Here is a 25,245-nt window from a genome sequence, read left to right as displayed (position 1 = left end):
GTTTGATTAGAATTGGCTCTTATCTGATTTGATTTTCCCAAGGAATAACTAGACTGCCCTCATGGCTTGAATGCAGCAGCTGTTAAAGGCCAGATGGCTGTGACTGTCAGTCATAATCTGTTCCTATTGCAGCAATAAGTTCTAGATAAAAAAAATGTAAAATCAACTCTTAAAGCAAAACAGAAACCATTATATCAATAATATTTTCACTGCATTGTTATTTTTTTTTAAAAGGAAGTCTGCAAAACTCAAACTTAAGACAGTTTTTAAAACAATTACAGTAATCCAAAGACAGTTTAATGAAAGCTATCTTTATGGTTCTCTCAGCTCTCCACCCGCTGCTTTAAAACTCTTTTTACACATTATTAACTTGGAACTGTAAAAAAAAAAAAGTCAATGTTCTTAAAAGCCATTCAAATTGAGCTTCCATTGAGATTATTCACTTTTGCTTTGAGCACTCAAGAACTTTCATGAACTACATGAGATTAGAAAATATCAAACGTGGCACATTTTACATCTTCAAAAACTTGGTCATTGATAATTCCACATACAACGCTAAATTAGTGCCTTTGAGATGCTGGCAGCTAAATGCTAATGCTCCTGTTTATGTAATTGAATCAATCTAATTTGTTATGCAACAAGACCTGTTGAGAATGAATGCAGAGATGATAATGCACTTTACAGAGCAACTTTTCTTTCTTCCTTTGGTGCTGCAGCATCATTATCTTGTCTGAGCAATTATATATTCACTCACAAGATGAATCCATTGCTTTGAAGATTAAGATCATTATTTATGATTTCCAAAATAAATGATGCAGCTCTCTTGCCTTTTCAAGTAGGAAAGATGATTCACAGAGAGTAAGTCTTTACAAACATTCTCAGGACATAATAAGTAATTTAAAGAAACATACTAAGGCTAACATTAATAGAAATTTCTGGAAACTATGAACAGTGTAGATGACACAAATGTGAAATCCATACTCCTTTCACTGCAAAGTACTGCCTGTGTTTTCTTTATTCTCAGCCTTCTGCTACCATCTGTTGGTCAAACATGAAACTTTTTCATTCGTCTCACCCTTTTGGTTAAATCAATATCTGCAGCAAAAATCATTAATATCCCTGCAGTATTTTGCTATGTTCCTGAGCATTTTTATTTAATGCTCCACTTGTGCTTAAGCTATACTATGAAATCGTGTTTTCTACCAACAAATATATATATTTGAAGAAGAAAAAAATCTCAGAGCTTTAAGTGACATCCGGTGGCTAACAAATGCGGAAATATTTTAACATAGGTTTAGATTTAAGTTGTTTAAAACGTGCTTTTTTTCTCCCCATTCAGGTCAAGTGCGATTTGTTTAATGTGAAGAAGATTGAAGTGGAAACGTACTTCAATCTTCTTCATTCCCATCTGTCACTCATTACTTCACATACTCATCCCCATCCATTTCAACATACCTCCATTGTCTTCTTTAATTATTTAACTGTAAGTAATTCTTGGGGGAAAAAAACATGTTTTCAAATACCTGTGCTCAACCATCAAAAACTGTAGAAAATAGAAACTTTTTTATTTAAAAAAATTTTTTTTTTTAGTTCTCAAAACAGCACAGGCTGAAGTAATGAGCAAATTTTAAAAATTTTATTTCTTCCCCTAATTGAACCCAAGGCCTGTGAGACCTGCCTTAGTGCAAAAGCGAGCTGACCAGAATAATTAAGCTGCCTGAAACCTCCTAAATTATGGATTTTCATTTTGACTTTTCTAGATATGAATTAAATGCAAATCTTCCAGCTAAATTTGTTCACATTAATAAGATCTTGCATCGAAAGCCTTCACGTTTGAGACCTGCCTGAAAGTATTTCAATTGGAATGAACTAATATCCTATTCTTTACAAAGAGAAATAATGAAGCTACTTTACCATCACTACATAGCCACAGATAAGCCACATAAATATTGTAAAGTAACTAATGCATAGAAATGGAAATTTATATGCAAGGTATAAATGTCTTCCTTTTATATACTTGAACACAGAACTTTGTTCAAATATTAGAGCTATTATTATGCCAAATTAAGCCAAGATCAAGGGTAACTGGAGAATAATGTGAAACAATTTAAAGAATGTTTTGTTACCTTTTGTCTAATTCAGAAGTTGATGTACTAAAATCTATTTTCCTTTCATCAGTTTGGGAAAGCCTAGATGGTGATGTAATGGCATTGGAGGCTATGTTAATTTATATTTGAGCTAATGGAGGCACAAGACAAGTGTTACTGCATTTCAAGACAGTTGCTCAAACAGGCTGCTCTCATATGTGACATGATGAAATTATCAAATTAAACCTGTCACCATGAAGGGGATTATGGAGTTACAAGTCTGCTTCATTTTTGGGATACAATTTCTAGATAGTTGTCTGAAGGTTACATGCTCAACAGTTTTAATAGTCAGCACATCATTAGCACAAGAAGTTCTAACTATTTATTGAATATTTGAGTATTTTAATAATTTAATAACGTTTGTTCGGTGCTTTGCACAACTTCTCCTCAATGGAGTGAGGTGACTGCCTGTGAGGGGAAGATAATTGTTACTCAAAACAAAGACGAGCTAATGGTTAGTAAAACTTAAGCAAATGTTTGTGTAGAATCTGTTAAGTGTGGATGGAAAATGTGGAGATGTTAAGATAGAATGACTCACCTGTCTTTTCTGTGTCCTCTCCAAGGTGTTTGGACAAATAGGGTCCAGAAACCTTTTGTAGGTTCTGGGAAAGGCCATGGAAAAGTGGGGGGAATTGTTTGTGGTTATCTTTTTGTAGTGAGTCATAATGCTGTTTATAGTGAGGGATAAAACACAAAATATATTCATAAAAAATTTTCAATTCATGAAAATTGTAAATTGGTGGAGTCCCCTGTGAATTAAAGATGGTTCTGTCCGTCACAGCTGAGACTATTTAAGTTTCTTGAAGCTTTGGAAGAGTTTTTGATGCTGTTCTAGAGATGGATAAAACTTGTCTGCACTATAAATCCAGTTGCAAAAGGCTGCCTTGTTACAGGGGTTATACTGTATGTGTGGAGCGATGTGTAATGTTCAGTTTCAGTTACCATGGGTCACTACTGATTCCTTAATTAATACTCTGCTTGTTGACCTGCCAATAAAGGTCAATGGCCATGTCTCTGTAGTTTTGTTGTCATGCCATATTTTTAAGATTTTCAGATGTGGGAATGAAATCATAAGATGGCTATTACAGAATCTAAAACTTTATCTTTGGCCTATCTGGTGTGTTCCCTGGTCTTCCTGAAACATTTGCATTTATTCTGAGAATAAATTACAAACAAGTAAATTCTTTACAAATGTGGGGATGATAGATGAGTGCATGGGTATTATGTAGGGCTATTAGATTAAATTGTTTGTTTTTGTCTAATAAAAATATTGAAAAGACTTCACAATCATGCAGAACTTTGAGTTTGCTGCAATGTACCTTCTTCTTGGTACTGGTATGTTTTTGCTTAAAATATCAGGTCCTGAAAGTTATCTTTACTGGATGGATTAATATAAGTGTAATTTTGTCTCCTCTTCTCTCAATATTTGGCATTTATTTCACGATCATCCTTATCCTAGAAATTTTTCAAGTACTGACTTGACTGTGAACTAAATACCAAAATACGGTAGAGTCAGACGATCTTAGCCACATGTGTAACGGTGTTCAAGATGTCTGGAACAATTGATTTGATGTCCAGACTTAATGCTGTGATAGAATCTTAAAAACGTTATAAGCAGGTGCAAACCATAATAAACATGACATAACATTTCCAAAAGTAGATGGAAGTGTTTCACAGCGTTACGAGAAACTGATAAGGTTATATAGAAAAATATTTTATTGGATATTTGCTGTTAAAAGTTGTTTTACGTCATCTAAAGACAGGGCATTCATTGTAGAAACACACTGCTACTTTGGCTTAGTTATTTTCTACATAGATAATTAAACTGTGCAATTTGTCATGTGTTGTTGTCTTCCTAAAGATGTTATTTTAAAACATAGTAAGGAACAAGTTATTTTTATTATGCTGTGATATGAAAAACCAAATGAATATCATAGTTCTTGCCATAACTTATTTTTCACCTTGGGTACAGTGTGACTTCAGCCGGCCTTACTGTTTCTTTTTTCCCTGTGACACTCCAAGTGATGTCAAGCATTTCAACTAACGGCTGAGGCGAGAAATGGAGAGACAAGAATAGAAGTGTTAATCCTCTGAAATTTAGCCCTTGCTTTTGGAATCCTCTGGTTGACAAATTAAGTACCAGGTTTTCCTCTTCTGATGGAAAAAAAATATATAGGGCACACCACAGCAGTGGTGACTAGCATTTATCTCCCTCGTTGGAGACGCATAACAGATTTCTTTACATATGTAAAAACAAAGTGGGAAGAGCTGCTGGCAAGCTGAAAAAAGTAAAGGCTGCTCTAATTTGCATCTTCAAAGTTCATCACATACAGACTGAGACAAAGATGGCCTAAATTACTGTTTCCACTAAAAACAAAACTTCCATAGCATTTTATCAATGCTAGGTAAAAAAAAAAAAGAAAAATAAAAAATAGATGAACATGTGAAAATGTTTCCATTTTAAAATTTAAAGATCCAATTCAGTGTGTCTTTTGTTGTTTTTTTTCTGGCTCAACAAATCTAAGTCAGACAGTTTATTGCTTGGCTTCAACTTGAAAACACACAAAGGAGACAATTAAATGTTGAACCTGGAAAATATTGTCTTTGTGAATTCAAAAATTCTGTCTGGGTCTCAAAACACAGATCTAGCTAAAGAAGCTCCTCTGAGAGATGAGTTATCAGGAGGGACTGATCAGCTAATCAGAAACTGACTTACAGCAAAATGAGAGCTTTGTCAACAAAAACAGCATAATTCCTTGAAAAACCTCGATTGAAAGCTGGAGGCATCAGTAAGTTCCATAAAGATCAACAATTACAGTATCACTTCAGCCCTAGTATCACATGAATGAGGCTGATTTCATATTTAGTAATTTGAATCAGACAGATTTATATTCAAAGCGCGACACATTTACAATTAAAGCTGACATTCATCCTTGATTATAGGTTATTTTAAAGTATGTTATCAACCTTAATATAATGTTTTATTTTTCATGTCTTTGGATTAACTTTTCATGTCTGCTGGCAGCTTTCATGTAAACATGATAGCCAGCAAGGTTGGCTGTCGTTGCTTCAGTGTATGTGACTCACTAACTGTGTAAATTAAACTGTGGACTAAATCCAAATTCTGCTGAAACTATTCAAAGCAATGTGGAAAGGAGAGGTCTATAAGATGAAAGGTCCAAACTAAAATGTGTATGCCCTACAAAGAGACTTTGATTCAGGACTTCTAACTTAGCTAAGATGCAACAAAGTATCACTGTTTGTTTACACCTTGACAAATGGCAAAAAATATTAAATTAAAGCCACATGACATAATCAGGACGGTATACTTCTGTAGAAAACTTGATGAAAAAAAACAGGCCATGGGACTGAGAGCTTCATGAGTCAGGCACAGAAAACATGTGTAAAAAACATTATGTGGTGGAAGACAAGAATAAATCTGCAGCAACTAAACTTTAAATCACACCAGTTATCATAATCATGATGTAACATATGTATGCCACATCCGTGTCTTTGTTATTTAAAGTGGATGTACCTTAGGTGAGAGTGAAGTAGTCAGGGTTTGGGAAAGATGGGTACAGAAAAATGTGGAGAAGTTCACTAACAATATATTGAAGCCCCCCACCTGCAGACTTGCCATTCTATTGATAAAGAAAGAGAGAGACAGAGATGGAGAGGGAGAAAAAGAAATGGTGGTAAGTCTTAATATTTTGGTTCAAAAAGGTCCTTGTGAAACAGTGCCCTCTGGCGGATATTAGATTGTAAAACATTCCGCATGCTGGAGGATACGTTCAGATGATTGTTAAATAGCTAAAAAAGCAACAGAAATAATTTAATTATACATATTCTGCGGGGTTCAACAAATTTTCATTGCGCATAGTAAAAAACTGTAAACATTTCTTGATAAATATCCAGTTGTATTTTTTCAGTCTAAGTAATGTGACTCACTGACAGGGCCATATAGGCTATATTTGTTAGTCAGTTGCAGAACAGACTTCATATGTTTTGTTTGCATAGTCGGTACACTCGCGTATTGTGTACAGTGTAAGTACTGTAAAATATGATTGTGTACAGCTGGCTAATTAAGTTGAAGATGAAATTTGATTCACAGTTAAAGGTAAAGCTCTAAATTAAAATTATTTTCAGATAGCATTTTCATTTGATCATCATGCACTGAAAAAATATTTCTAAAAAAAAAGATTTGAATTAATGTTATTTTTATAGAAACATTTATTAACACATCTGAACATTTGAAACAATCTTACTGCTTAACTGAGTTAAACACCCAGGTAGAAATTCTGCATAGGGATTATTAACAGCACGATTAATTAATTAATTAATTAACCGTAGTAAATAAAATAGGGCAATAAGAAATACTCAGCGATGAAGAAGGGATTTTTATTATTATTATTTTTTTCGTAATTGAATGTTATACTGTCTTTAGTTGCACGGTTATCTCTTTGCCTGCCTTCCTTTAGAACGATCCACTATGATAACATAAATTAGGATTAATAGCTGTACGTTTGAAAATATTGAGTTAACTTTTTGACATTATAATTTCTTATTCCAAAAGATGTTGAATGAAGGACATGTAATTAATGCATATTGTAACACATGGCCCTCATAGATTCCATCAGAAAGTTCTTTGCTGCAAAACAGAGTAATCCACACCCTGCAGTTTACGTTTACTTCCCTCTCCCATCCGTAATTTGTATTCTGGGTAATTAGCTACCCAGAATATGCCTGAAAAACAACATATTTTCCTTAAATAAACATGATTGTATCTTAAAAATCGAAGCATACAAAAATCTAGAAGACGAAAAACTGAAGTATGGGAAAATGACATCATATACAACTATAATAATAATAATAATAATAATAATAATAATAATAATAATAATAATAATAATAATAATAATAATAATAATAATAATAATAATAATAATAATAATAATAATAAATGCTATAGAACTTTAAGGTATTGTAAAAAAAAAAACTAACTCTCAGTAATAAAAATGTAATGTATATTGTTTTTCAACAAGATTCAAACGTAATAAACCTAGACTTGATAGAAATTGCAGATCATTTGGATGGTAAGCCACAATAAAAGTTTATTTTTTAAGTATACAAAATCTTAAAAAATAAATCTGTCTTTACTATGTAAAACTATCAAACTAATTGTCATAAAGTACATTTGAAGGGTTTCTTTAACAGTTTGGTGCCCAGTCAGTGCGTCTTTCCTAAGCGAATCGTTCACGGACCGCACATCACCAGATGACAACAACAAAACAACCCTACTGAGAAAGGGTGTTAGCGTAGTTAGCTAATTCAGATAAACAGCGACCGGTTGAATTTAATCCATTAGAAATCTACAAGAATATGCGTAATCTGTATAACTAACTATGTTTGTCAGTCGGTGTCTTGGTTAGTCAAGCTGACATTACCTAAGTGGCTCACCAAGCTACCACTAAGTATGCTCAGTTTAGACGGGTTAGCCAGCTAGCTGTGGTGCTAGCTATTTAGCTAGCCATCTCGCCTTGGCGGAGACCAACAGGGAGGAAGAGATGCGAGCAAAGTGAAGTAAGAAGCAATACATCGTTTTTTAAGTTGCTTTTGTGGTTAGCCAGACTTTGAAACATTAAAGTGACGTTAGTTGTGTATGAGATATGTTTGTTAGATTCGTCGGTATTAAGGCATTATTGCCACACAGTCCTGTTAGCTATAGCTAGTTAGCAAAGACAGTAGGTTATTATTGACCGTCTAGCTGCTAACAGCAGCTGTTGGTGGCTACTTCTCTGGCACCATCTTTATGAGAAACCAGAGGCCGCGAGGTTGATAAGAACAGCTGAGTTGATTATTCATAAACATCTACACAAGTATAATATTAAACTGAAAGCGGCCCACAGAAAAACAAAGCGTGAACGGAATCGCCGAGAGAGGGGAAACTATCAAACCATCGTTTATAAACCGAAACCGTTTAAGCCAGTAACAACATCGTTATAACAGCATCTTTAGATTTATATTTTATTACCAACACACTCTTTGCCATTGCTGCCTAAATGTCAGCCAAAACTTTGTATTTGGTTTAGTGTGTTTTGATAGATTGTCAGCTTGTCTCTAAGGAGATCAACATTTTGTAACCACTGGGGCTTGAGGCTTGACAGTAAACAGTAGTTTAACCATGACTCAGCTCAGACTATTTTAAGAAAACCAACAATTACAGAGATTTTGAAACTAAAATTAGATTTTTATATTAAGGGAGGCTTAAAATAAAGCTTCCCTTTATTTTGAGGCATGGGCATTTAATAAAGCTTTCAAAAGTGTTGACTTGTTTAGGAATTAACTGAGTTTAGGAATTAACAGTTATGCGCTCACGTTTTTGTATACTTCTTTAAAAATATCTAATCTTTAACCAGTTTGCTAAAAATTTTGGAATTGATGCACATTATGATGCAATTGCTGGTGTAAGTAAAATCTTGGTTTAAAGTTGTTAACTCTGTAGTCTGCAGAATCATCTAGTTGATAGCTCTGCACATGCCTGTTAATGTTTTTGATCGATCATAGAGAAATTATTAATCGCTGAATGCCATTCTTGCAAAACTGGTAGATATTTCACCTAATTGATGAGGCAACTTCTGCTTTTTGCACAGAGCCTGTCCTGTGCCTCTTCACAACCAGATGTTCCCTTCTCTCAACCATTGGTACATGGAAATTATGTGATGCAAAAAGATATTGGCAACTGAAAAAAAAAAAAAAAGAATAGTTATTGTTTTTACATTTGTTTTCATTCTGCAGGGCGGTGGTGCATGACTAATGAACGAGAAAGGCAAGATTGAAGAACCCTGGGAGATTCACCATGAAGCTGTATGTGTTCCAGGTCAACAATGGAAGCACATTGACTTTTGACACCGACCTTGCTGTCCAAACGTAAGAAGCTGGGATTGTCATTTTACAGATGATGTTCAGAAACCGAGGCCAGTGCTCCCTGCTTCTTTTGACCCAAGCGACTCCTTTCTCTGTTTCAGTGTATTAGAGCTTAAACATGCCATCCAAGCCAAATACAAAATTGCAGTCCAGCATCAGGTCCTCGTTGTCAATGGGGGGGAATGTATGGCTGCAGACAGACGGGTTTGCAGTTACAGTGCTGGCACTGTAAGTGTATGCTAACTGCAATTTACTTATTTCCTTCAAATGTTTGAAGACTTTATGGCTGACATTTGATATTGCCTGTTTTTATCATGCCTTTCTAGGAAACCAACCCCATATTTCTGTTCAACAAAGAGATGATCTTATCTGACCGGGATCCAACCATCCCAAAAACCACCTTTTCCATTGAGAGTGAGATTCAGGTTAAGGTGGAAGAGTCGCTACTGATGCCAGCTGTCTTTCACACCGTTGCCTCACGAACACAACTTGCTCTGGTACTTTTTCAATTAATTTACACCTTTATCTGTTTTTGTTTTTGGATTTTAGGAAAATATCTATTGATTTTGAAACAATATGCCAAGTTCTTCCAATTTCATAAAAAAAAATCCTTGCAGGAAAAACAACTCTGGGACTTCTCATAAGTGTTCCTGCTACAAAATTTACATAACTGCTACCCAGAGGTTCGCCTCAATATATTAGGATATTATTGAAAAGTTTACTTATTTCAGCAACTCAGTTCACTAAGTGAAATACATTTTATAGAGTAGTCACACGCAGACTGATGTTTTTAAGCCTTTACTTTTGTTCATTCTGATGATTTTTGATTTACAGCTGATAAAAACAAATTATTTAGTTTCTTATATTAGCATACACCTCGACAAAAGTATGTTTAATACCCACTTAGAAGTTATTTTCAAAAGGTATTTAATTTCATACCATGCCTTTTTGGAAGGCATATTATAATTTAGAACCAGTAAATGTTGCAAAACATGCCCATTAATAACATTACTTAATCCCATTCTATGTTACACAGATGGTTTTTCTGCACTTATAAAAGATTCATTAATGTTGACAAGCCAAGGGTTTGGACTTGCTACAGCTGATGGCAACCTGACCTACTAAATTAAAAAATTAAATTACTCGATTAATAAAACAAATAATTACTGGGCTATTTGATGGCAGCTGTAAAGCCTCGACTCTTCTTTTACAAGATGGTCAATAAAGCTGTAAATATTCCAAAAATACTAAGGTCTAAACTCTTAATTTCAGTACATATGTACCACAAAGGTACTACAAGGCAGTTTTTTCATACACCAGCAATATTACATTTATTTTGACAGTATATTTTGTGTACTTGAGCCTCTGTTTGACGTCAACCACAGAGTAACAAGCAAGTCTAAGGACAGTGAGTCCATACAGAAAAGTTTGATGTAATCGGTGTCTACTACAAGATATTAGTGTTCAGGTTCACTATATGGACAACATCATATGTTTATGGAAAGTGTTTAAACAATGTCTATTTTCGGCCTCAGTAGGGTTTACATGAAGCTTAGCAAGTAATTGTTATCAGCTGAAGCTATAATTTGAGCCAGTCAGATAACGGTGGTCTCGGTGACCCTGCAGTGACAGACAGGTGTTCATCAGCAGTCTGCACTGTGTAACACTAAACAGACCTGTACTGGCCTGATGAATAAAAAGGGACACGTGGCTTCTACTTCATTTTCAGCTCAACCTGTTGAAGTAAAATAATCCCCTAACATTATGAAAATCTGTTTAAATTAAGAATGATAAAAATTATGTGTCCTTAAGTTTAGTATAACATTGTTTAATTGTACTCTCTTACCTTGATGTTGCCTAATTCTTTAAAAATCTCTCTAGGAAATGTTCGAAGTTGCCAAAAAACTTTGCTCGTTCTGTGAACGTTTGGTTCACGATGAGCATCTCCAACATCAAGGCTGGGCAGCTATCATGGCTAATCTGGAGGACTGCACTTTTTCTTATCAAAAGTTACTCATGAAGTTCAACACCGCATACACAAATTATCAACAGGACTTGGAAGAAATTAAAATCAAACTTTCAAAGTAAGTATAAAAATGAGATATTCTCCACTTTAAAAAGAAAATTGACCTAAAAATAAAATGTGTTTTAAACTTGTGAAAAGATCACCTGCCATGTTACTAATAATTTTTAAATTATGCTTAACAGATGTTTCAGTTGACATTTGTTGTAATGCCTGCAGGTTAGGGACTTCAGTTTCTGTGATGGCCAGGATTCCTCTGCTCGAATGTTTGACAAGACACAGTTACAGAGAGAGCATTGAGAAGTCCAGTTCAACCCCGGAGAAGGATTCAGATGAGACAGAAGAAGAAAAATCCACCGACTCTGTGCTCTGCGCTACGCAAACCCAGGTGGCCTCCAAATCGTCAGCGTCCTTATCTGCTTCAGGGATAGCCACACGTGAGCCAGAGGGAGACCGGGAGACAAGCGAAATGACTGAGAGTGGTGGTTTGAGAGCTGCAATTTTAGATGATGACACTCCAGAACTCGCCTGCCAGTCTTCTTTCAACGTAACACTATTGGACTGGATTAACGTGCAAGACAGACCTAACGATGTGGAATCGGTTGTCAGGAAATGCTTTGACTCCATCAACAGGGTGAGTCTTTGTGGTACAGACCGCTAAACACTAACTTGTAAGTTCAGTGGGGAGACCAGGATTTATGGGTGTGTTGTTTGTTTCAGCTTGACCCTCGGATCATCCAGCCTTTCCTGGCCGATTGTCGTGACACAATTGCAAAGCTAGATAATCAGAACATGAAATCCATCAAAGGGCTTGAAGACAGGCTGTACGCTCTAGACCAAATGATTGCAAGCTGTAAGAAGCTGGTGAATGAGCAGAAAGAACTTGCTCAGGTAGTAACAAAAAAACCGTCCTGTTAAGGATTTTCTTTTTACTTGTTAAGTCTGTTTTATTAATTGTACTTCAACCTCTTTTGCTGCCAGGGGTTTTTGGCCAATCAGAAACGAGCTGAAAACCTGAAGGATACATCCGTTTTGCCTGACCTGTGTCTGAGTCACACCAACCAGCTGATGATCATGCTGAACAACCACAGGAAGCTGCTAGACATCAAAAAGAAGTGCACCACTGCCAAACAAGAGCTAGCAAACAACCTTCAAGTCAGACTCAAGTAAAAACTGAATTTCTTTTTTTTTCTCAATTATGTTTGTGATAAAGTTCTGGTTGAAAAGTTTATCAACCAGATAAACTTTAAATAGATGGTGACACTCATTGTCACCATCTATTTGCAAATGTTGACCTTGAAAGTGTCTTTTTGGGAGGGGGAGGGGTGGGGGGGATTCTCTTGGTCTGTACTTTTCCAGACTATGGGGGTGTAGAATGTGGTTCAGTAGAGACAGAGGTGCTCTGGTCCTCATGCAGTTTCAAGTTCATGACTTTTTTGAGATTTTTCCAAAACTTCACAACAATCTTCCTTTCATTTTAGTGTGACAATTTAGCTTAGGTAGGTTGTTCTAATAAGGCCTCCAAACACGTCAAAATTAATTTTGTAATGGCAAATTAGGGTTCTGGAAAGGTTTTCAAAGATACCATAGTAAAATCTGTGGATTTAAATAAATTCCATCCCACAGAATTAACAGATTTAATGACCAATTTTTACCAAAAATAAGTTGCCAATTGCCAAACATAAACATATCTGAAGCTTACTGATGGTTACAAAAAGAATACGGTGAAGGTTAAGCTCTTGAAGTGATATTACAAAATTTACATGGGTTAATATGCATATTTGAGCCTTTACCATTTCAACCTTTTCTTAATTTGAGAAAATCCACAATAAATACAAGAGATTGTTTTTACAATTCATTGAAATAATTAATTGCATAATCTATCTACCCGGTGAAATAATGGTTCAAATGTAACCTCTAAGGATTAATATGAAGAAACTGTGTGCAGCTTCCTTTTTCAAGTCTTTAACTGTGATGCTTTTTGTTGAATGTGAAGTTAGAGGTTCAAAAAATGCTCTAGAGTCGTTTTTGTAGTTTGAGTTTTGGTTGTGATTGTAGATGGTGCTGCTACGTGATGCTTCACGCAGATCAGGATGGGGAGAAGCTTCAGGCTCTTCTTCGGCTCCTGACAGAGCTAATAGAGAGAGTGAGGGTGGTGGACGCCCTCAGTACGGTGCCCCAGATGTACTGCTTGGCAGTGGTGGAAGTTGTCAGGAGAAAAATGTTTATGCGACACTACAGAGAGGTCAGTGCCTATTATTGTTATGGTAATATCAGCCACCGCTTGTTGATATTATTTGCCACTATCGGACACAGACTTGTTTTTATATTTCTGTATTTTAATGCATTAAATTTTTGAAATTTGTTGCATACATATAAATTAAAACTTGTTTTGAATATGCAACAATTGCTATTGTATATGTTTTATTTGCATTTCATTAATTTTATCTGAGAGTTTTAGATTTAGCAAATTTGATAGAATTAAAAGTGTTTTTATTAGAACCTGGTATTCTGTGGTTTTCTTAACAAAAAAAGGGTTAAAGATTAATTTATATTTAAAAAAAGGGTTTTCTTTAACATGTCTATGAAGCTATGTAGACCAGGTTGTGTGGCTCATAAAAAGCCTTTAATATTTCTTGATTTTGTCAGTGGGCCAATGCTCTTGTTAAGGACGGGAAGCGACTGTATGAGGCAGAAAAGTTCAAAAGGGAATCCTTTGGAAAACTCTTCAGTAAGTGCTTTTCAAGTCCACCAATGAAGAATACATTGTACCTCTGAAGTTGTGCTAACATGCTGATGTTCCTTTTGACTTTAAGGGAAGTCTTTTCTCCGAAATCGATTGTTTCGAGGACTTGAGTCTTGGCCTCCAACATCATTTTGTGTAGGTTTCTAGTGCAGAATGTTTTTTTTTTTTTTTCTCTCCAATAGTATTCACTGTATTTTCAGGGTGAGGTTTTTGGTTACCATTACTACCGCTTCATTCTTTCAGACACGGAAACCCAGAAAGTTTGATGATGAACTTCCAGACATCTCACTTGATGACCTGCAGTACTTGAAATCGTGTTGTCCTGTTGAGGTGCAGCCTTTCCTGATGTAAGGAAACCGATGTAACCGTTACTGCTGTGAACTAACCTGTCTCAGAAATCTTGTAGCGGAGCTGAAATTATGTTTTTTTTTTTTTTTTTTTCTCTGTAGGATTCCGGCCATGTGTGATTTTGAGCCCCTACATCGCCACGTAGAGACACTTCATAAGCTGGTCCAAGCCGCACAGAGTGTGGACGAAATGTCTCAAACTATCACAGACCTGCTGAGTGAACAAAGAGTAATGTCTTTTTTTTAAATCAGTTTTAGCCTTGAAACTAGAAATACATCTGTTAGAAATTAAAGCTGATTTCCTATTTTAAATTCTGATTTTTGTTTCTTTTTGCTGTAATTTAAGAACAACAGTCATATTTTTCTCTTTCCTTCCTGCTTTGAGAACTCACTAATCATTTAAATGAGCAGAAGCCCCTTTGCTCTATATTTTTGAGAGATCAGTCAATGAAACAAAATTTTGCTAAGTTAAAACAAAGACAGAAAATTAACCTTCAGATTGTAAATTTCTTTAGCTTCCAGAGTTAGTGATTAGCTGTTAGCATTACCATTGTTAGCATAACAGAAACCAGAGTCATTGTGGGTATTTCTGGGTGAATGTAGATTCTTTCCTTCCTACCTTCACTCTTGCGGATGCAAGCATTTCTAAATCCATGATGCCTAAGCTATCGTCTCTGCTATGATAGATTTGGCCTTCCTCTTATCTGTTGAAAGTCTTTGTCTGACTTTCTCACTTCCTGTCATTGTTCCTCTTACTTTTTTGAAATCCTCATTGATGCTGGAAATAGCTGAAAGGTTGTTGCCACTACAACCTTTCAGCTGTAAGGTATGACGCCTTCACTGACTGGGGGGAAAAAAAAGTCACATTTTTAAATTTCCAATCTACCCATCTAAAAATTGTCCAGTTTTAATCAACAACAATGTTTTCTGCATTTCTTTTCTGAATTGCTTTAAAATCAAAGTTTGTTTGTTTTTTTTCTATTTGTTTAGTATAAAGTGAATGTTGGCTCAACTCAGACTGCATCGTCTCCATCTGTTCTGTCCTTCCAGGCATCCTGTAGTCAGAGCGCCCAAAGATCAACGGCACAAACTCCGCAGTCTGAGGGCAAGCCTGGGAGCACCACGCCGGTGCCCTCCAAAACGCCTCTCTGTCTTAGCCTTCAGGGATCCAGCTGTCAGCCCCTGCTTGTACCCGTCCCAGCTCCTTTAGAGGATCTGTCCCCAGACAGTATCGATGCACAAACATTTGACTTCGAAACCATCGGCCACCCGAACATGGACCCCATCCTGCAGCAGGGATCCCTGGACTTGGATTCTCTCGCCGAAAGCCCCGAATCTGACTTCATGTCTGCTGTCAACGAGTTTGTGATCGAGGAGAACCTGACCTCCCCGAACCCCATCAGTGACCCCACTAGCCCCGAAATGATGGTGGAGTCGCTCTACTCCTCAGTCATTAACGCCATCGACAACAAGCGGATGCAGGACACCACGACGCTGGAGAAGGAAAACTCAAGGATCGCCGACCTCAAGGAGGTTCTGGAGAAATACAGATGTGCTGCAGAAGAGTCCCACTCCAACCTAAGCAGAGTGAAGGCTGATCTCTATTACTTAAGAGGTTTTGTCTTGAAGGAACAGCAGGACTTTGGGTTAGCTCTGCGCAGCATGACCATGGAAGTGCGCAGTACTGTGAACAAAATCTACCAGTGTCACAAAGTGGAGGTGAGCGAGCAGCATGAAGGAGAGCTTCTCACCGCTCGGCAGGAGCTGGAGGAACATGTTCAGGTGTTGACGGAAGAAAACCAAGTAAACCAGAATATTGTCAGAGATGTCCAACGAGCGATGCTAGAGCTGGAGGGACTCATGGAGCGCAAAGAGAAAGAACTAACCCAGCTGGAGAACGAGAAAGAGCGATGGGTAGAAAAAGAGAGAAACTTTGCTGAAAAGATAAAAAATCTTGAGCAGATCAACTGTGATCAAACAGAAGAAATCAAGACACTCCTAACTTCGAAAGACTCTTTGAGCAGTCAGCTTGAAAACCTGCATTTCGAGATCGAACGCAGTCAGCAGAAGATCCGACAGGAGCTGGAGGCGATTTCTCAGTGCCATTTAAAGGAGTTGGAGGAAAAACTGAAGCAAGAACACCAAAAGGATCTGGATAGTCTGAATAAGAGCAACAAGGAGGCTCTGGAACATCTTGCTGTTGAAAATAGTACAAAGCTAACCAAGGCAGCAGATCACCACGATACCGCTATTAAAGAGAAGGATGTTCAGATTAAAGAAATGGAAGCCCGGCTTACAGAGCTCACAGAACTCCGCTGTAGACTAGAGGTAGACCTGGCCCTCAAAGAGTCCGAGATGGAGGAGGTGAGGATCTTATTTGAAGAAGCTAAGATGCAGCAGGCAGAAGCTGTAAAGACCCAAGTGGAGGCAGACACCAAAGTCCTTAAAGATGAGCTGATGGATCTCAAGAGGCAGCTCCAAGCTAAGAACGAGGAGTATGAAGTGGATCTGGCAGAGCTGAGGACTCTCATGAGGATCGAAAAGGACCACTGCATCTCGGAGCTGGTGGACCGGCACGAGGAGCAGACGATCCTGTTGCACGGCAAAATCTCCGCCCTGCAGCAGCACTCCCAGGATGTGGAGAGAAACCACGCGGAGCAGCAGCAGAGGCTTAGAGAAGAGTTGGATCAGCAGCGGGTGGCTCTGGCTGAGGACGAAGAAAAGCAATCTAGGAGTTTCCAGGAGCAGGAGCAGCAGTTGAGGACAGTTATCAACAATTTGCAGGCAGAAAATGATCTGCTGTCTAAAAACCTAGAGCAGGAAAGGCGTGCGGCTCAGGAGCAGGAAGCCTCGAACGTCGTAGCAGCAAATGCTTTTAAGGAGATAGAACAGCAGAAGGAGGAGATGGAGAGAAGACTTTTAGAAAAGATTAGGCAACTTGAGAATGAGCTTCATGAGAAACAGTCGGGTAAAAGGTAAAAGCTGGATCTTAATGATCAAACACAATCAAACTTGTATAACAGACATGGGCCAATGTGAGTATAATCCTGAGTAAAAATACCACAGTGTGACTGTACATAGAACATACCAGATTACTAGCTAATTGTCAGATTACTTGAAAACCTGCTGAGGTTCCCCTTTCTTACATGCCACTCACAATTTGTGTATTTTTAGAATGTTGGGAGGGATGGGTGCCATCTCTTTTAGCTTTTGAAGAGCAGAAAGCTGAATTCACTTTGTTTGTCGGAAAGTGTAAAGTGTAGTAGCCTCTTTTCAGTCAGCTGAGGGGCAGTGCCTAGTAATATGTGAAAAACTGTCACAGTGACACTGAAAGCTCACTAAAACAAGTTATTTTTGCTGAAAAAGAATTTGTTTTACTGATATACCAGTGATTGACCTGACCCATGCCTATTATATAATTAAACTGCAGCTATTTACTTAAATGTAAATCTTGAGCATTTAAAGTAAATTAACTTTGCTGCAATTTTGGAAAATTAAAAGTCTTTTATGCATTTACCACTGTAGAAATGCAGGGGTTTTTTTTTTCAACAAGGAATGAATGTGCCTGTCTTTCAGTGATGAAGGCTTGTCGCTGCATGCTGAGGGCCATGCAGATGCTGGAGCACCTCTGTCCCTAGACTCAGCCTTACAGGAGCGCCTGCAGCAGGAGAGGGCCTCTCTGCAGGCCCAGATTGAGCTCTTAGAGAAGAAGAAGAACGAAGAGATACAGAACCTCAAAACATCACTGATTGCAGAGCAGCAGGTAAACTGGAAATGGGCATTAAAAGCCTCGTGGTTGACATATTTTGAGCAGTTGTTAGAAACACACCGGTTTGTGGCTGTCTTTCAATTTTCTGTTTTTTTTTTTTTTTTTTTTTTTAGCTTTAACTTCAATTTTTTTTCAAGAACTATGGGAAGAAATTTAAACAATTTTTAAATATTTTTCTTTTAATTAGATTGGTGGCAGCGGCAACGTCACAACATGTGTGGGACAAACTATCCCCCCCCCACTTAATCTTTAAAGCAAAAGCAAAATTATGACAGTGATTACCATCTTACTAAAGAAGACCCATCTACCATCTTGCTCCTCTGCTGGAGGAGCAAGATGGTAGATAGCTTTCAACTCAGCAACCAAATGTCATGATGCAAGCTCAAATGTATTCTATGTTTTAAATATTGTTTGAAAATTCAAAATGTTTGTTTCTTCTACATTCAAGACGAACTTCAACACTGTTCTAACAAGAGAGAAGTTGAAGAAAGAGCAGATTATCAACGACCTTTCGGAGAAGTTACAAAAAGTTACCCAGCAGCAGGAAAAAGACAAAGGTGAGTACTGTGCTTTACATATGGCTGGAGTTGGGAAGTGTGCTTTTTGTGTACTTCAGTAATTAATTTTAATAGCAGAAATGGTATTGAAACATTAAAGATTTTTTCTGCTACCCTAGTTTAGCCAAGCCAGCTTTATTTATAAGCACTTTTAAAACAGCAAAACTGAACAAACTGCTGAAAAAAACCTTATATTAAGACAGCAAAATAAGTGACGGTGTCACTTTTTCCACAGTGACATAAAACACATATCTTGACAAATAAAGTTTAAATTTTTGTTTTTTGGTTTGTTTGTTTGTTTTTGTTTCTGTAATGCAGCTCTGATAGAGACGCTGTCTGAGGACCGAGCGAGTGTGATGCAGGAGAAAAAGCATTTGGAGGAAGAGCTGAACCGCCTGCGCAGCTCTGCTCTGGTCTCCTCAACCTTCTTCCCCTCGAATTCGGCTCAAGATCTCTCAGAAGCTGGAGCAGCAGTGAGGGCTCTGCCTTTTGCGGGGGCTTGCTCTCCCGAGACCTCGGCTGAAACGGACCGACTGGCCTCCGTAACGGCCTTCAGAGATGACGAGCACGTAGATGCAGCTGTGGAAGCCAGCATGATGGCTTCTGAGTAAGCACTTATTCTTTAATAAAACTATTATTTAAAATAGAAGACTGAAATCTGACATTGCTACAAGAACAGTTTCAGGTTTACTGCCTTGTTTCAGCATGGAAATCAAATTAAGGGTACATGTTGACATGCGTATATTATGATGCAAACCCCTTTAAACACATTTAATTATTTCTCAAGATATATGGGAAAGGTGTGGTGTATCTCTTAAACCATGGTTTAAATACGATTACCAGAGAAAACTTTGGTATAAAAGTCAAAATTATTTTTCACTTTGATGTTTACAGAGGCATGAATGTTCCGATGTAGAATCAAGTTATTTAGATTGTAGTTTCAGCTGAATGTGGGCTTTGGATGTGAAATATTTTCTTTTAGACATACACTCATAAGAAGTGGAAAATTTTGATTTCACCAGCTTAGTGGTTTTGTATTTCCTTCACAGTCGTAAGCTCGAAAAAAAAACCAAAAAACCTAGGTCCGACAAAACCTTTGTTTACATCGAGCTTAAGTTCGGTTGGAATTTCAGCAAAATTAGCCACATCCTTAGAAAGCATTGCATTGCTGAAGAATTCCAAGAGTAAATGAACCAGACATGGATGGACAGAGACACATTTGAAAGCAGACAGAAGGTAGGGCAGGATGTGACAATGCAAGTTTTTGTTTTGTTTTTATTAGCACTAACTAGGCACTAGATAAAAAGATGATGCCAAATATCAGTTTTTTTTTCTCCAATGTTGTTCATACAGTTACAATCTTGCATTTTTTCCACAGTGACACCGTGATGTCAGAAGAGAAACAGCGGATAATTTTACTTGAGAGGGTAAATATGCATGTTGTTTCCTTCTTTTAAACATGTTGAAATCTGTTTTTGTTATTTGTTTCAGTGTGTTTAATTAATTTCTTAAATGTTGCAGACTTTGCACATGAAGGAAGAAGAAAACAAGCGCCTCAGCCAGCGACTGGTTAGTTGAGTGTCTTGTAACATAATTATTTCTTTTACACAACTGGTGCAGGTCTGGAGAAGTATGTCAAATGAAAATAGAAAAATAGGACAAATCAGAATATGCTTTTTTTTGATAAATATCTAAGAGTAAAATTAAACTGCTTCAACTGGTGCAGATATGTTAGATTTTAAATAAAATTTGTCCAGAATTGTGGTATACACAAAGGAAAGACCCTTGGTATAAGAAATATAATGTCCTTTCCACTAGGTGGCAGTAGCATCAAAGAATAAATCCATGCAAAGGCTCTAAAGACATTTAGAAAAGTGTCACACAATATAGTACAAACTGACTTTATGTAATTTTTGAGAAATAAATAGCATGAAGACTAAATATACATTTTGCTAATCTTAGATTTTATGTTGAAATACTTACTGTATTTTCAAAATTCATAAACAAAAAGTCAAATTTTAGTGAGCAGCCGAAAAGTAATGATGCTAATGATCAAGCTAATTTAATGCATTTTGTTTGATCTCCTTTTCTGACTCGTCCAGTCCAAGTTGTCGCTGTCATTAAATTAATGCAATACGATAATTGTTGGTATCATCTGTTTCTTTGCAGATGTCTCAAAGCATGTCCTCCGTGTCATCGCGGCATTCAGACAAAATTGCCATCAGAGAGTAAGTGAACGCTAATAAAACACCACATGGCATTAGCATGTCCTTACCACTGTGACTTTTAACAGTTTTAATATTAGCTAAAACCGACCCTGATTACATTCAGGATAATTACACACATTATTGTATAATTACCATAACAGTGTTGTTTGCACTTTACTGAAGTCTGGGAGATCGTCTCTTTGTTTCATGGTCCATCTTTTTGTGTTTTAGTTTCCAGGTCGGCGATTTGGTTCTAATCATCCTGGATGAAAGGCATGACAACTACGTGCTGTTCACAGTTGGTCCCACCCTCTACTTCCTGCACTCAGAGTCTCTCACTGCACTGGACCTTAAACCAGGTCAGCTCCTACTATAGCCCACTAAAATCACTGGTAAACCTGTAACTTTAGTATTGTGTTTTTAAATATAATTTACCATTATAGTAAGCCAAACACTCATAAACAGTGATTTCTGTTTTAGAATTCATATGCCATCATAAGCGTCACTGGCCACAATTCATAATATATTCTTACTGCTTACCCATGTGTAGCCAGTTTCTTACATGTGCGTTGTTTAATATCATTTGTTTCTGTGTTAAGCATCAGGGACCTCAAGACGACCATGGGTGCTTGGAAAAGTGATGGAGAAGGAATATTGTCAGGCAAAGAAGGTGCTTTGAACGTTTAATATTTGTCTTGTTCTTGTAAGATATTCTTAATAGCTGATATTTCTGTAGAGACAATAAATAATATTGAAATGCTTTTACTTTCTCACTAAATTAAAAGTTAGTTGTCAAAAAATGTTTTTGGGAAAAGAAAAGCCTTGTTTTTCAGCCAGGGGTTAAAAAGCCTTTGTACAAAATTTAAAAATGATAAAATGCAGATAATTCACCACATATACTTTTTAAATCTAGTTTGAAGATCTTTTTCACACTATAAGAAATTTTTCAAAACAAATAACATCAGTGTCCAGCTTAATATTTAATTAGAAGAAAATCTATGATTTACTGATTTGTGTCAGAATGTAAAAATGATTCATTAACTTGTTTCTTAAGATCAGTCATTGATTATTTATCTCTGCGGTAGAGGCAACATCACATGGTGTGTGAGAGAGTGTTTTTTTTTCAGCATGTTTTTGTTTTTAGCAACTAGGAACATTATTGTCGTTAGCATATCAAACATTGTTCAGTTTTTCTGACAAGGTAAACCCTAGTCTTAGTTTTTTCCTAACTTTCCATTTCTAGCACAAAAATAACAGAATCCTCTCTGATCTCTAATTTTAATAAGATTTCTTTTAAATCTTGAGACATGTTTGTTGTGCTGTTACAGCATTTAAAGAACTTTCTTTGTTTCTCACAAAACTGTGTTTTTTTCTCCTGTAGGCCCAGAACAGATTCAAAGTTCCTTTAGGAACCAAGTTCTACAGAGTGAAAGCTGTTCCATGGAATAGAAAAGTCTAATAGCCAAGTAACGAGCTAAAATGTATATTTATTTTAATTTTTGAACGAAAACATCATAATTGATAACATTAGCAGCAAAAGACAAATTGAAGATCGTTTTGCAACATCATTTTTTGTGTTTCAGTCTAAATATCTGAAACATATGCTATCATGTTTTTTTTTTTCTCTTTTCTTCTTCTTTTAAATCCAGATTTTGTTTTATTGTGGACCAAATGCTATTAACCTAATTAGGGCCTTGCCTTGTACACTGTGGCATTATGCCCTCTGACATGTGTGTGAAATTTAACAAAATTTGGATGTTAAATATTAGTTCTCATTCTCTGCATTTGTCCGCTAGTGGAAAATACTGTCATTATCAACACAGTTATATAAATAAAAAAATATACATTTATAATTAATGTTAATGGAGGAATGTTCATAGCATGCATATTGAAATATTTTCTTTGATTTACCTAACAGATAAATGTCGTAGTTGGAAATGTAGTTAATGCTGTATGTTACTCACAATCAGTGTGGCGCTCTGTCATTACTGACATGTACATTATGACTGCGTGACTGACTGATGGAAGCAGTCATCTTTGCAATCCTGGAAATGCACTTTGAAAAACAATGCTTTTGTTAATTTGAAAAGGGAAGTTAATTGAGCTGTCAGAACTAAGTAAATATATCAGCACAAACTTCTCATTATCATAGAATATGGATATGTAGAGAGGAAAACATTGTGACTGTGTTTCATTATCGGGAGACATTGTACATTACCCATAAAATCACATGTAACAATAACTGACTGTATTGTAAAGGATAGAGTTTTGAAACAATAAAGGATTGATCCCCAAGATATGAAATTGTTTCCTCTTTTTATTGTTTCTTCATATTTTAAAAGCCTTTTCCTGGTTATGAAAGAGGAGAAGGGGAAAAAAAATATATAAAAAAAGTTACTGATAGATTTTTTACTTGCCTGTAATCAAAATTGCTTTTATGTCTGGAAAATTAACGTCTTATTTGACGTGTTACATTTGAAACAAAGAAAGAGCCTCTTTTTGTGTAATTAGTGTATAGTCTGTATGATAATGCCATTAGAATTTTCTGGGCATTCAGAAAATCAATGTAAAAAATAAAAAAAAAAGCACAATGTAGCGCGCTCACTTGATTTACCATTTTTTGATTTTGTGGAAACATTAATGTTGGCACGCTGCTGCAGGAAACAGACTTCAAAAAGGCTTCATATCGTGGCCCAAGAACGATGCGGCCCTCATGGAGAAGGAAGCCCACCAACATCACTTTCCCAGTTCACAGCGGGGAGCATAGCAGCTCGCCGTCGAGCGCTCTCTACCATGTGGGTCTAGGGGTGTTTTAACAATGTTTAGCTCTATTTTCTCCATTTAGCATAAGCCTGTTGTCACATTTGGATGGCTCCTTCATAAATTGATGGTGTGATTCCTACAATTTCGGGACAGGCCTGAACGACAAAATATGCAACACAACATTCGATACCGAGGTGGCTGGCAAGCAGCAACCATGTGCACTGGACAGGCTCTTAGTGTAAATGTTTACAACCCCCCACTGAGCTCAGTGCTGCTGGGAGTCAGTCTCCTCAGGCTGAATGAGATTTAACATTGCCATGTGTAGTCTGGAGCTACTTCCATTAAAACTGCCTGTGTGACTTCCTTTTCTAACAGCTGACCACTTATTTACATTACTGAAACATTTAGTTTAAACCTGGCACACAGAAAATTTATAATGTTTTTGTTTTTGCTTTTCAAGTGGCGTTAACAAAATTAACACCAAAATTAACATGTTAACATGTTATTCTTGGGATCTTTTATGAAACTTTTTTATTTAAAATAAAATTAGTCACATTTCTTCAGACTTTTCTGAAAGGAAGCAAAATATAAAATAAATATATATTATTAAGAAAGAATAAAAATTTTGTTGAGGTCTCACCAATAAACCTGCACTCATCTCTACCACAGACATATTCGGTAAAATAAAATATTTTCCGATGAGGCACTTTTGTCTGATTGAAAGTACTGTTTGAAAATAATATTTAAGCAGGTTCTTTTCATCAAGGCCAGGTTTCCGGATTAAAAATGTTGTTTTGTTTATTGCTCAGATGTAATATTCCAATATTAAATGATTGTGTTTTATTAATTCAGTAAGAGAAGAATTATAATAAAGGTTTGAAAAGTTTTTGCGTAAGTAATCGATTTGTTTCATTTAGTGAAATAAGTGAATTTTTCGAGATTATTCAAAATGATTGAATCTGACTGTGTATTATGTATGTGTGTCCATCAGCAGACAAGTTACAGAAAAAGGTTCCTAAAGATAAAGTTTTAACCTACTTTTATTATTATTATTATTATTATTATTATTATTATTATTATTATTATTATTATTATTATTATTATTATTATTATTATTATTATTATTATTATTATTATTATTATTTTCATGATTGACTTAAACAATGTGTCACAATATTACTTTAGCATATAGGTATGTATACAGAGTGAAATTATGGATATATAATGCAATTTTAAAAAAAGCAAATTTAAATTCATTTAATCATCATTTTCTAGTTTATTTACTTGGATATTATTTCTAGCTGTATTATGAAAATTTATATATTTAAAAATCTTTTAATTGGACAATTGGCATGAGAATTAATTAAATAATCAATAAAAATAGTTGTTAAATAAACTGAAATATGATCTCAAAACTGGTTGTATGACCCTCTTATCAATATAATTCTATGCAAAAGCTGAATATTTTGTTAGCATTAAAAATTAAGAGGCATGAACCATATTTTAAACAAATGTATGTGCAGATAATTAGATTTTATAACTAAAATTGAGTTAGAATACTATCTAAACATAAAAAAACAACAGAATGTTGTCTTTACAGGCATTTTCAAATAAAATGTAAAATAAAAACTATTTTGCTGTTTTATCAGAAGGGAGATGGTCCAAATGTCTATGTACGTTTTCAGGATTCTTTAAATTACAGTTATAGCAGAAAAGTATTTCATTGTGTAACACCTTTAGTTAAAAATATTTTAACTGTTAT

The 25,245-nt window shown here is 36.0% G+C and overlaps 1 protein-coding gene across 2 annotated transcripts; it reads left to right on the top strand.

The window, feature by feature from the left end:
* The first annotated feature begins 7,403 nt into the window (after window positions 1-7,403).
* On the top strand, window positions 7,404-23,024 carry rb1cc1 (RB1-inducible coiled-coil 1). Of its 2 annotated transcripts, XM_044134565.1 has the most exons (24): window positions 7,404-7,727; window positions 8,798-8,848; window positions 8,943-9,074; window positions 9,173-9,299; window positions 9,398-9,568; window positions 10,953-11,155; window positions 11,314-11,728; window positions 11,815-11,985; window positions 12,076-12,260; window positions 13,153-13,339; window positions 13,744-13,825; window positions 13,911-13,975; window positions 14,084-14,187; window positions 14,290-14,416; window positions 15,238-17,162; window positions 17,764-17,950; window positions 18,405-18,513; window positions 18,832-19,120; window positions 19,892-19,940; window positions 20,035-20,082; window positions 20,683-20,741; window positions 20,952-21,079; window positions 21,320-21,390; window positions 22,102-23,024. In XM_044134565.1, the coding sequence occupies exons 3-24, from the start codon at window positions 9,004-9,006 to the stop codon at window positions 22,177-22,179; spliced, it is 4,851 nt and encodes a 1,616-aa protein (XP_043990500.1). In that variant the 5' UTR covers window positions 7,404-7,727; window positions 8,798-8,848; window positions 8,943-9,003; the 3' UTR covers window positions 22,180-23,024. The 2 variants fall into 2 exon arrangements, with proteins under 2 accessions (XP_043990500.1, XP_043990501.1); XM_044134566.1 differs by lacking the exon at window positions 8,798-8,848.
* The last annotated feature ends 2,221 nt before the right edge of the window (window positions 23,025-25,245 follow it).

The sequence above is a fragment of the Gambusia affinis genome, linkage group LG12 (genome assembly GCF_019740435.1).
Source record: "Gambusia affinis linkage group LG12, SWU_Gaff_1.0, whole genome shotgun sequence".
Taxonomy (NCBI): Eukaryota; Metazoa; Chordata; class Actinopteri; order Cyprinodontiformes; family Poeciliidae; genus Gambusia; species Gambusia affinis.
The sequence above is the reverse complement of the archived record's forward strand: the minus strand, read 5'-3'. Positions and strand labels throughout refer to the sequence as shown.

Bases quoted from the DNA above. Each gene is read 5' to 3' on its own strand.
- rb1cc1 (XM_044134566.1), top strand. From the start codon at position 9,004: ATGAAGCTGTATGTGTTCCAGGTCAACAATGGAAGCACATTGACTTTT. The intron at 19,121-19,891 runs GTAAGCACTTAT...TTTTTTCCACAG, and splicing joins GCCAGCATGATGGCTTCTGA to TGACACCGTGATGTCAGAAG. The intron at 21,391-22,101 runs GTGCTTTGAACG...TTTCTCCTGTAG, and splicing joins AATATTGTCAGGCAAAGAAG to GCCCAGAACAGATTCAAAGT.